The sequence below is a fragment of the Zea mays genome, chromosome 5 (assembly GCF_902167145.1).
Source record: "Zea mays cultivar B73 chromosome 5, Zm-B73-REFERENCE-NAM-5.0, whole genome shotgun sequence".
NCBI lineage: Eukaryota > Viridiplantae > Streptophyta > Magnoliopsida > Poales > Poaceae > Zea > Zea mays.
Window position 1 is genome coordinate 204,887,657 of NC_050100.1, and position 13,313 is coordinate 204,900,969.

General features: G+C 46.6%; 1 protein-coding gene across 1 annotated transcript; it reads right to left on the reverse strand.

Annotated features, from left to right (window-relative positions):
* Positions 1-7,884: 7,884 nt before the first annotated feature.
* Positions 7,885-8,948, reverse strand: LOC109939589 (uncharacterized). Its single transcript, XM_020537778.1, has one exon. The coding sequence runs from the start codon at positions 8,855-8,857 to the stop codon at positions 8,051-8,053; it is 807 nt and encodes a 268-aa protein (XP_020393367.1). The 5' UTR covers positions 8,858-8,948; the 3' UTR covers positions 7,885-8,050.
* Between the last annotated feature and the right edge of the window lie 4,365 nt (positions 8,949-13,313).

Here is a 13,313-nt window from a genome sequence, read left to right on the forward strand (position 1 = left end):
CGTCGTGCAGTGACCGCACTTGTACCCACCATAACCGGAATGGGAGACCTCGTCTCAGGTCGCGTGAGGGGATATGTCTGCGGGCAGGTTCACTCAGGTACTAGGCTTACCGATTTACCATATTTCTCGGTATGTGTTTAGTACGTTCAAACGCTTGACACAGGTATCCGCACGTTAATCCTTATTCCATTTTCCATCTCGTGAACAACCAATCCCCATGGATTGTTATCCACCAATTAGTATCATGACAGTGTGAAAGTGGGTACAATCAATTTCCTGATCTCGCGCGAGTGCTAGAAAAATCACTCGTCTTCTACCGAGATCCTAATTAAATAAAGCAACTACTCGACCTGTCATACTAGTATTCATCTCAAAAGGATTCCTGAGATCATGCAACTAGGGTTTCAAACAATTCCTACACTTAAGTGCACAATCAATCCTACAATCATTAAGTGAAGTAAAATAGCATAAATAACAGGTTATGCATAAAACCAGGGCTTGCCTTCCAAAGCAGTGGCAGGCAGGTCCTCTGGTGCAGGCTCTGGTGCTGGATCTGGGGCTACCTCCTGAGCAGCTCCTTGCTCCGGCACGAGGATGTACTCTCCGTCAGCAAGATTACAGTCTATCGAAATGCAATGAACATGTATGTCATGATTATGCAAGATTTAAGAACATTAAGCTAAAAGAAACTAAGTTCAGAAGTAACTTAGGGTTTTCTTAGTCACACGGGGCTTCTAGTGGTATATATATATAGATACATAGACTTATGACCCTTTAAACTTAGGTTTTCTTTTAGGATAACATAGTGGTTTGGTATTGCCTTGATATATTTTAGTGGACAGATTACAAAGTTTTTGGGGCAACATTTATTCACATCTTTCATTTTTCTTTCCTTAATTTCTATTTAGGGCTTTTAGTGTAGGTTTGAACTACAACAGGGTTTTAATAATTTCCAAAAATTCTGTAAAAATTACAGTGGGTTGTTACTGGCTATTCTAGCTTGTTTTAAGAATTTGAGGCTTAAAGTATAAAAGTTAGGCTTTAAACAAAAATAACAAAAGTTAGGCAAAATGGGCCACTTCACACTACACCTCTTAGTTAGGGGTAGGTTCTGTCCTAAAGGTTATTTTTGTTGGCATCCTCTGGTAATACTAGGCTTCTGTGCCAAAAACCACAGAAGGCTAAGGGGTGGTTGTTTAGTTATGATTTTCTAAAGTTTAATGTCAAAAGGCACTTTCTACTACATTGTTATTTGAAAAATGTCAAACAGCAGATTTCATATTTTTCCTAAGTTCTTAATAACAAAACATTAACTATCCCAAGGGTGGGGTGCTTTCACCTTGGGGTTATTTTTGTAGGGTTTTTCTAAGTTTCCCTTGTTTTATTAAAATAAAAGGTATCCTACTTATTTTATAATAAAACAGGGTATGATATATTTTTCCAGTGAACTACCTTGAATAAGTATCCTAACAAAAATAAGGGTGCCCTCTGGTTCATTATTTAAACCACATTTTCTATTTTTCTTAACCTTGAGCATATTGTAAAATAAGGGGCAAAAACTAACTTAATGGGGTGGACAGAGAGGTTTAACATTTTTAAACAGGTCAGTAGGTAGATATACACTTCTCCAAATTTTTCTAACCCTAGTCAAATAGCACAACTATTTTTCTTTCTATTATTGATCTTTTGGCTAAGACTATAAGTAAATCAAAACTTTAAAGTTTGCTGTAGTTCATAGGGGGTTTTATATTTTTCTTAAGTGGGTTACATTATTTAGAGTCTGACAAAATTAATTTGACCAAATTTGGATGAACTAAACAGAAGTTATGGATTTTCAAAGTTTCTGCTCAAATTTAAAATCAGGTTTAATAAGGTTTTCTGAAAAAAACAGTTTACACCGAGGTCCCTGGGTTAAAACTAAATCAATCCTCGCAGTTCTACCCTTGCGCCACTATTCCCCTGAGTCGCTGACAGTTCAAAAAGCCCCCTGACCTTTTCTTCCTCTCACCCGCAGTCCTTCCCCCAATGTAAACAGTACCCGCGGGAAAGAAAAGGGTGGCGCGGCTTACCGGCGGCGAGCTAGGTCCGGTGAAGGGCAGGGTTGGCTCGGGGAGGCTCTGGCGGTCACAGCGAGGTGCGGCTTGACGGCGGGGATGGCCGGAATCGCCCGGTCCACGAGCGCAGGCGGGTGTTCTCGTCGGTGGCGAGTGTACCGGCCAAACCACGGCGATCTGGTTCAATCCAAGGGCACGGTGAGCTTCCTGGGGTGACGTATAGGCTATCTGTGCAGTGAATCGAGAAATGGCTCAGTGATTTACCCGGTCCACGCACTCCGGCGGGGTTGAGAGCTCCGGCGACCGTGGACTGGCCTCTCCGGCGAAGTAGGCTTCGATTCCTCGCTCGGGGAGCCTCACTGAGTTGTGCACACTCGTCTCCGAGGGTTGGATGGGGCTGGGGAAAGCTGGACTGGCCGGTCTACGGCGGCAGTGGCTCGGGTGGCCGCGGACACGCCGCGCACGGGCAAACGACGGCGAACTAAACTCCGGTGAGGCTTGAGCGTGCGCGGAAGAGTGTAACCGACGCCTGGGAGGGCTTTATAGGTGCGGGCGCGGGACAGGGTGCCGGCTGGCCGTTGGCGCGACGCGGGGCGCGCGCGGGCGTGCTCTGGCAAGCTCAGGGCGCGTCGAACACGTGGAGCTTTCAATCTGCCCGTGTTCCACAGCTCACCCAAGTCGCAAACGTGCGAATCTTGGCAAAAATCCGGCGCGAGCCTTTTCCTGGCACCTAGGGCTGTCTCTCATCCGTGAGTTGCCATGGCAGATATGGCCTAGGTAGGGAGATCTCTGGTCGCCAAATCGAGTGTGTCACACTGCCCACCTCACGACAAAAACCATGCCAAGGCATGTCAAACGTCCGAGTCTCGGGCTCAGCTTTTTCCAGTGGGTGCCTTGGGTGGTATGCCACATTTTTGGTATAGGACATAGGTGGATTTGATGCCAGCTTCGAGGTGAACACAACTGATCTTTAGTGTAGGTATAGTTTCTAACTTAGAGAGAAATAGAGAGCTCTAGCTCTCTTTCCACTTGGAGATTTGATTTGGGGTTTCTCCAGGGGTCTTTTTGCAATATTTCCTCCCCCTAATTGCTGGTTATTAGGTTACTTAAGGTTTGGGTAAATATTACTCATGTTTTGCACACTTGTTCACTCTCTTTTCCCTCTTACCTAGGGTTTTGGGAGATAGGGTTTAAGAGAGGTCTAGGGTTCTTCTCCCCTCTTATCCAAGGTAGTAAGTGTGCAAGGATTAGAGTAATGCTTTTGGTTACTCACACTCCTTGGTTAAAATCTAGCTTTCCAAGGCCCTCATGCTTTTGCTCCTTAAGTTCTTCCACATGTGATCATAGCCTTTAGTATCAAGGTGGGCTCTAGCCATGGTAACACCTGGGGTGTTACAGCCCTCCCCCCTTAAAGGAATCTCGTCCCGAGATTTTAGGTAGAGGCCCTTGGAGGGTGCTTGAAGGTGCGTTGGTGTTATTTTTCCTTTACACTTAAGTTTCTCTCATTAACTGCTCTTCGAATGTCATTCTCTTTGCAACTTCAGAAGGAAGCCTTTCTTAAGTCAAATCCACAACTTAGACTATCCTTGTTATCTAAGTTTTTCTTATAATTGAATTCAAAGGGCAGGTGGGGGTGGGGTTTTTGGGGTTACATACCGACTCCTTTGGGCAGAAAGTCGGGGAAGTGAGAGCGTAGAAATTCCTCCGTCTCCCATGTAGCTTCTTCTGCTGAATGGTGACTCCACTGAACCTTGTACATCCGGACCGACCTTGCCCGAGTTGATCTCTCCTTTTGATCTAATACCTCGACGGGGTACTCTTGGTAGGATAAGTCTGGTTCTATCTCAATGTCTGGTTCCGGTAGCACTTCAGTGGGTAGACGAACGCATTTCCGCAGCTGAGATACATGGAACACATTATGAACTGCTGACATGTGAGGTGGCAATTCCACTTGATAGGCCACGGGTCCACAACTTGTCTTGATCTTATAGGGTCCAATGTAGCGAGGAGCTAACTTGCCCTTGATCCCGAATCTCTGGACACCCTTGGTGGGTGATACCTTAAGATAGACATGATCTCCCACCTCAAATTGTAGAGGCTTCCGCCTCTTATCATGATAGCTCCTTTGCCTGGCCTGAGCAGCTTCCAAGTTCTTGGTAATAACCTTGACCTTTGCCTCTGTCTCGAGTACCAAATCTGGCCCAAAAATTTCCCTTCCTCCTGCTTGAGACCAATTTAGTGGGGTCCTACACCTTCTCCCATATAATGCCTCAAAAGGTGCCATCTTCAGACTGGACTAATAGCTATTATTGTAAGAAAACTCTGCCAAGGACAGACACTTGTCCCAATCCTTTCCATAATGTAATGCACATGCTCGCAACATGTCTTCCAGAATCTGATTTACCCTTTCTGTCTGGCCATCTGTTTGAGGGTGATATGCTGAGCTTCGGATTACTTGGGTCCCAAGTGATTCTTGAAGTTTCTCCCAAAAGCGTGCCACAAACAGTGCTCCTCTGTCAGATATAATGGTCTTTGGAATGCCATGCAGTCTTACTATCTGATCAACATAAATTTCAGCATACTTCTCTGTCTTGTGGGTGGTGTGCACTGGCAAGAAATGAGCAGTCTTGGTCAATCTGTCCACGATAACCCAAATGGAATCATGGTGTCGGGAGGTATTGGGTAATCCCACTATGAAGTCCATGCAAATGTCCTCCCATTTCCAAGATGGTATGGGAAGGGGTTGCAAAGGGCCTGCTGCCTTCAAGTGACTAGCCTTAATTCTCTAGCAGGTGTCACATTCGGATACGTACTTGGCAATTTCCCTTTTCATTCTAGTCCACCAATATAGAGATCTGAGATCATGATACATCTTGTTGCTACCAGGGTGCATTGAGAATTTTGAAAGGTGAGCTTCATCCAGTATTTGCTTTCTGAGCTCAGGGTCCTTGGGAACAACCAATCGATCTCCGAACCATAGAATTCCCTTGCTGTCCTGTCGGAAACATTTGTATTTTTCTGCCTTTTGCTTGATCATATCCTTGATAACCTGAACACCCTTATCCTCAACCTGTGCCCTGATGATCTGCTCTTGCAACGTGGGTTCCACCGAGATATAGCTTAGGTTACCCGAAGAAACAACTTCCAGGTTCAGCTTGCACAGCTCATCACACAGGGTGGTAACTCCCACATCCATGCTCATGCAATTGCACTGGGCCTTTCTGCTCAAGGCATCTGCCACAACATTGGCCTTTCCTGGGTGGTAATGCACCTCCAAATCGTAGTCCTTGATTAACTCTAACCATCTCCTTTGCCTCATGTTCAGATCTGCCTGAGTGAAGATGTATTTGAGACTCTTGTGATCAGTGTAGATGTTACAGTGAGCTCCCATCAAGTAGTGTCTCCATATCTTAAGAGCATGAACTACCGCTGCCAATTCTAGATCATGTGTAGGGTAGTTATGCTCATGGGGCCTGAGTGCCCGGGAAGCATAAGCAATCACTCTGTTCTTTTGCATCAAAACACATCCCAAACCAGTACCAGAAGCATCACAATAAACTTCAAATGGCTTGATGTTGTCAGGTTGGGCCAGAACTGGGGTTGTTTCAGTCATAACTCTTCAAATATTAATCCAAAAATATCAAACTAGAACTTTCCGGAAAGCTTAAAAAGTGCTCTACAACTTTGGTATTGTCATCATAGCACGTTTAAACATTTAGCAAGGTCAAATGGTGCAAACACAGCAGCTCTGTCCAGATTTGGATAGATGCAGACTTGCAACTTCAAAAATTCACAACTGAAGATTCAGACATCCAAACAAATTGATCCTAGACTTTCTGGAAAGCTAATTAAATTGTCTACATATCATTTATAAACATCCCTAGCTGGTTTAGCATGTATCAAGGGTAAAATATATTATGAAGGCTGTGCTGTCCAAAACTGGACAGATTCAGTCTTCACACTTCAAACACATGTAACTTAATTTTCAGACCACCAAAAAGAGTGATCTAAGACTTTTTGAAAAGCTTAGCAAAAGTACTACACAACCTTTATAATCACCAAGAAGTGATTCCTGGTTTAACTAAATCAAATATTACAGTTTTCGAAATCTGTTCTGACGGTGGACAGAACACAACAACCAGTCTGTAAAATTCATAACTCTTAAACCGTCAGGCCTGTAGTTATGAAATTTTAACACAAGCAAGATAAGAAAAGCCTCTACAACTTTCTTATAATTGACAAGGACTGATTCTAACATTAACTTAAGCAAACAAAGCAGTTTCTGAAATTTGTATAGAATTTGGACAGATTCAGTTACTGAATTTGTAAAAAGCACAACTCCTAAACTGTTAGACCTGTGACTGTCAAATTTTAACACCAGCAAGATAATAAAGTTATCTACCACTTTTCTATAGCACATATCTACAGAAAACAGCCCAAAACAGAAATTAATAAATTTCAGCTCCTAAACAATTTAAGAATTGCCATATTCTAGAGACTTGAATTATTCTAACACTTTGACAATTGTTAGAGTTAAAATAACTAAGTGAGAACTAACATGTAGACTTACTAATTTTTATACAAGTTATTTCGCGCACTAAAAGTACCATACTCAATTAACAATGCGTTGTCTATAACAATCAATATCGAAACGCTTTTCACCAATAGTTTGCATTTTAACTTAGACATCACCTGAGCACTACTACTTTTCATCACGACCATAAACATACGCATTTAGACTATAACATCCCAAACGGGTGCGAGAACACTAGTTTCTAGTTTAACCCCATGATTATTCCCTTAATCATTTTAACTACTTAATCGGCATCGACCGACTTATCCTTCATCTCGACGGTCCAAGCACCACAATTCACGAACGTCTAGCATCACATACAGAGTCTACTATTTCACATTGCAATTCATACAGAACCACAAAGTGACAATAATAACACATAAGCAATCGACCTTTCTCTACGACCTTCAGTTAGGTCACCAACCAACGACATGATGACTAAGAAGGCATGTCACCATTTCATCACACTCATTCATCGCCTATATGCGCACTAATTCTTTTCTTGCGACACATGCACTCAAAATCAATCCACACTACACAAAATACACTTATCTCTTATTTATGCGCATACTTAACACCTTTCGGGATAAAGTGTCACTATAAACACCTTACACATAATTGCATTAGGAACCTATTAGTTCACTCGAAAACATCCATTCAAAGTCATAAACACAATCATACACTATATGTGAAGCACAATTTAAGGAACGCATAACGCGTGTAGACTTGACTTATAAACATAGAGGAAGCAACGGCTACCTTGGCATGCCATCACCCCTCTACTTAAGCCAAAACAATTTCTACCTACTCTAACCGAACTTTCGTGTCGAGCACATCTTATATTGCCCTGTCTCGCATACAACCATGTGGCGGCATGCACTCGAGACACTTTGACCCACGTAGCGCAACAATAAATACGATGCACCACGACACACACACACGTTCACTAATCCATTGCTCGCATATCTTATAGTTCCAACTTACTTATCACATCAACAAGCACGACACGTGTTTCCCAAAACGTGAATGCGACCTTGCCACTACATATAACCAAAACATTTTATACCCACACATATTCAAACACCAATGTACACCATATCGACCAAAACATAATTAGACAAACTACCAGTCGCACACATCAAACAACCACTTGTTCTCCAATCGCAAACACGATCCTACCAATGCGCATAATCGAAACATTTTGCACACATCCATTCAAAATAATTAATCGAGTCGATCGAGAGCGACATGCATCGGCTCACCATAAACAAACCCAATCGGTGTTTGCACGAATGACGGTGATTCCGATTCGTGCATCGCTCCAAACATCCGACGAGCGTTGAATGACTTGCCTTCTCCACGCAAACACGGGGTTTCTCTCCTCCACCAAAAATAAAACAAAGCAGCACGCATCCATAATTAATCATAGGAAAATAACGTCAATGCGGAATCGAACAAGGAACGTCGCGGTCTCACCGGGGTGAACGACGTCGATGTTTGGGGCTGCGAAAAAAAAAACAGCGAACACCCGGCGGGCATCCCGGCGTACTGTTCGCTGCGCAGCACAAAGCAGCGAGTCGCATGGAGACGTCGGGGCTGCTGCTTTTGGACCGGCGTCGCTGCGCAGATCGGGTCGACGCTGACTGCGGACAAGTGCACATGAGCTATAGCGTGTGGCCTGGCGAGGTCGGACGGCGCAGCTGCAGCAGAGCGCAAGACGGAGCTCGGAGCGGGGCGCGGTCAGGGAAAGCGGAGCTGCTGCAAGAAATTTCTGGGCGTCCATGGGAGGTGGAGCACAGAGCTGCTGTGCAGTGGGGCAAAAGGGGAGCAAGGGCTGGCAGCCATGAACAGGGGGGCTGCTGCTTGGCGCCATGGATGTGGACCTCGCCGAGGTCGGCCCAAAGAGCTTCTGCGCGCAAGGGGAAAACAGAGGCGAGGGAACGCTATGCAGGGCCAGACGGCCATGGGGATCGCAGAGAGGGAGGAGGTCGGGTGGGAGATGGAGGCACTGGTTGGAGGAGCACGGCGTCACGCCATGCATGGGAGAGAGGGTGACGTCCATGGAAGAGGAGGAGCAGAGCTCCTTGCTGCTTTGCTGTGGAGACCAGGGAGGAAGAAAAAGTGTGCCGGCTGCTCGCCTGCAGGGAGCGAGCGCCAGGGAGGAGGGCGCCATGGTGAGGAGTGGAGCTCGAGCGCCGGCCATGGAGGAGAGTAGGGCGTCGGCGGCCATGGGAGGAGCTCCTGCGCGCAGCCGTGAGGAGAAGGGCTCCCTGCCCTAGCGTGCGTGAAGGAGCAGGAAGGAGGATGGCGTGGGGAGAATAAGCCAGGGAGAAGGAAAGTGGCGGCTAGGGGTGTAGGTGAATAAAAGCCAAGCAAGGAAGGAGCACCTCTATTTATAGAAAATTGCTAGGGTTAGGGTTTCTTAATGGGCTGGATCGGGCTGGAATGGGCTTGGCCCAAAACACGTTATCGGGCTGCGCTAATTTATTTTCTGGAATATAAATGTTCCTGTGGGATTCGTCTCTACGGAGAACAGAGCGAATAGAGTCCGGACGGACGGAAGGGTGAGCGATTAATTCGGCCGAGAGTCCAATTTGATTTCGCTTGAAAATAATCACCTACACGTGATTCGAAAATAAATCGTCCTGAGGCTTGATCGGATTTGGATTTTTAGTCGGAGAAGGCGAATCGTGATATTTTAAAATTGCTATCGATACGGGGTTTTGAGTTCGGTTCGGACATGAGATATTTGTCCGATTCAGATAAAATTGATTAGAGGACAACATATTGAGTATTCTGTTTGAGAGTACGGATCCGAATAAAATAGTCGAACATAGATCAAGGTTCGAAAAATTAGACTCGAGCTCAGATCAATTAAACAGCAGTTTAATAAGGTTTTCTGAAAAAACAGTTTACACCGAGGTCCCTGGGTTAAAACTAAATCATCCTCGCAGTTCTACCCTTGCGCCACTATTCCCCTGAGTCGCTGACAGTTCAAAAAGCCCCCTGACCTTTTCTTCCTCTCACCCGCAGTCCTTCCCCCAATGTAAACAGTACCCGCGGGAAAGAAAAGGGTGGCGCGGCTTACCGGCGGCGAGCTAGGTCCGGCGAAGGGCAGGGTTGGCTCGGGGAGGCTCTGGCGGTCACAGCGAGGTGCGGCTTGACGGCGGGGATGGCCGGAATCGCCCGGTCCACGAGCGCAGGCGGGTGTTCTCGTCGGTGGCGAGTGTACCGGCCAAACCACGGCGATCTGGTTCAATCCAAGGGCACGGTGAGCTTCCTGGGGTGACGTATAGGCTATCTGTGCAGTGAATCGAGAAATGCCTCAGTGATTTACCCGGTCCACGCACTCCGGCGGGGTTGAGAGCTCCGGCGACCGTGGACTGGCCTCTCATACGAAGTAGGCTTCGATTCCTCGCTCGGGGAGCCTCACTGAGTTGTGCACACTCGTCTCCGAGGGTTGGATGGGGCTGGGGAAAGCTGGACTGGCCGGTCTACGGCGGCAGTGGCTCGGGTGGCCGCGGACACGCTGCGCACGGGCAAACGACGGCGAACTAAACTCCGGTGAGGCTTGAGCGTGCGCGGAAGAGTGTAACCGACGCCTGGGAGGGCTTTATAGGTGCGGGCGCGGGACAGGGCGCCGGCTGGTCGTTGGCGCGACGCGGGGCGCGCGCGGGCGTGCTCTGGCAAGCTCAGGGCGCGTCGAACACGTGGAGCTTTCAATCTGCCCGTGTTCCACAGCTCACCCAAGTCGCAAACGTGCGAATCTTGGCAAAAATCCGGCGCGAGTCTTTTCTTGGCACCTAGGGCTGTCTCTCATCCGTGAGCTGCCATGGCAGATATGGCCTAGGTAGGGAGATCTCTGGTCGCCAAATCGAGTGTGTCACACTGCCCACCTCGCGACAAAAACCATGCCAAGGCATGTCAAACGTCCGAGTCTCGGGCTCAGCTTTTTCCAGTGGGTGCCTTGGGTGGTATGCCACATTTTTGGTATAGGACATAGGTGGATTTGATGCCATCTTCGAGGTGAACACAACTGATCTTTAGTGTAGGTATAGTTTCTAACTTAGAGAGAAATAGAGAGCTCTAGCTCTCTTTCCACTTGGAGATTTGATTTGGGGTTTCTCCAGGGGTCTTTTTGCAATATTTCCTCCCCCTAATTGCTGGTTATTAGGTTACTTAAGGTTTGGGTAAATATTACTCATGTTTTGCACACTTGTTCACTCTCTTTTCCCTCTTACCTAGGGTTTTGGGAGATAGGGTTTAAGAGAGGTCTAGGGTTCTTCTCCCCTCTTATCCAAGGTAGTAAGTGTGCAAGGATTAGAGTAATGCTTTTGGTTACTCACACTCCTTGGTTAAAATCTAGCTTTCCAAGGCCCTCATGCTTTTGCTCCTTAAGTTCTTCCACATGTGATCATAGCCTTTAGTATCAAGGTGGGCTCTAGCCATGGTAACACCTGGGGTGTTACACGCTGTGGCGGAACTGCCCGAATTATTCCAACTTAAGTGCCTAAGCCCCGCCTTAGAGGCTAGACCACACTTAAATGGGAATAACCCGTCAATCCCTCGGATCTAGTCCGACACGGCCACTGACAGGATCAAGTTCCACAGTCTCACTCGAAGGTGAGTCACAGAGCAAATACAATAAAGCATAAAACCATACATGTCACAATGTTAAATTATTACATCATCATCATCATCATCGGAGTTTTGCAAAAGTAACCATCATTGTTCGAAGTGCAGCGGAATAAAACTAACGATAATTAAACAGAGAGATGGGGAAGCCTGTCCCATCACTCCTCATGCTCCTCCTCAGCCGAGGCAGGGTCCCACTCAAATTTGACTCCTTTCTTCAACAGTTCAGTCATTGGCTTGGCAATTCTGGAGAAATCCGAGATAAATCGTCGATAATACCCTGCCAATCCCAGAAAACTCCGAATCTGCTTCACTGTAGTCGGGGGTTTCCAATCCATTACCTCTTGCACCTTCTCAGGATCAACTGATATCCCATCCTGAGAAATTGTGTGACCCAGGAATTTAATCTCCTTCAGCCAGAACTCACACTTACTCAACTTAGCATACAACTGATGATCACGCAGTCTCTGAAGCACAGTATGCAAGTGTTTGGTGTGCTCGGCTTCATTCTTGGAATAAACCAGAATGTCATCAATGAAAACGACCATGAATTTGTCTAGCTCTGGCATGAATACTGAGTTCATCAAATACATAAAATAAGCCGGGGCATTGGTCAGCCCAAAAGACATCACCAGAAACTCATACAGTCCATATCTGGTAGAGAAAGCCGTCTTGGGAATATCGCTGGCACGGATCTTGATCTGATGGTATCCTGAGCGAAGGTCTATCTTGGAGAATACATTGGCTCCTACTAACTGATCAAACAGAACATCAATGCGGGGCAGTGGGTATTTGTTCTTGATAGTCACCGCATTGAGAGGACGGTAGTCAACACACATCCTCAAACTCTCATCCTTTTTCTTCACAAACAAAGCTGGACATCCCCATGGTGAAGTACTCGGACGAATAAACCCCTTGTCCAGCAATTCTTGCAATTGCTTCTTCAATTCTGCCAATTCCGCGGGAGGCATCCTATAGGGTCTCTTGGAGATAGGAGCGGTCCCGGGTTGCAATTCGATGGCGAACTCAATATCCCGGTCAGGTGGCATCCCTGGCAATTCATCTGGGAAAACATCTGGGTAGTCACAGACCACTGGGATCTTTTCCACTGGGGAATCTATCATAAGGAAAGCACAAGAACGGGTGCAACCCTGGTCAGGCAAATATAGTGTGGTTCCACCACAAGTTGGTGAGTGCACCTCAATGGCTCTAGCTGCAATATCCATCACAGCCTGATTTCTGGTCAACCAATCAGTTCCCAATATAATATCCACACTCTCCAAACCCAAAATGAGAAGGTTGGTTTTAATTATCAGACTACCAAACTTTATAGGCACATTCTTGTTAATTTGATAAGTGGCAACCCTGCCTCCTGGGGTTGAAATGGTGATACCTCCATTGGTGTGGTGAAAAGGCAATTGGCACTTGGCACTAAATTTTGCGCTAATAAAACTATGCGAGGCACCAGAATCAAATAGAATAATAGCAGGATAATTCAAAACGGTAAAGATACCAGTCATGACGGGTGCTCCCTCTGGAATATCAGCCATGGTGGTGAAGTTCAGCCTGCCCTGCCTCACTTGCACCTTCTGCCTCTTGCCTTGGTTCTGGTTAGCATTCTGCCCCTGCCTCTGCTGGTTCCTGGGGCAATTCTTGGCATAATGCCCAGTGTTGCCACAAGTGAAGCATCTGTTGTCATTTGCCTGGCGGTACTGCTGCTGCTGATTATTCCTCTGAGCTGGAAACTGGGTGTGGTTGGGTGCCTGCTGCTGCTGCTGCGGTGGTCGGATCACCCATCTCCCCTGCTGCTGCTGGGGTCCCCTGTTCTGAGTGTCAGACACAATCTTGAAGCGCTGTGGCTGAGCTGAGGGTCCTGCCACAGGGGTCTTCCTCTTCTTCTCTGCCTGCCTAGCTGTAATGCAGTCCTCTTGGGAGATAGCCATGTTGACCAACTCATTGTAGCTGTTGGCCCTGACGGTGTTGAGACGATCCCGGAGCTTAGTGCTGAGCCCCCTCCTGAATCTGTCTCTCTTCTTCTCATCTGTATCTGC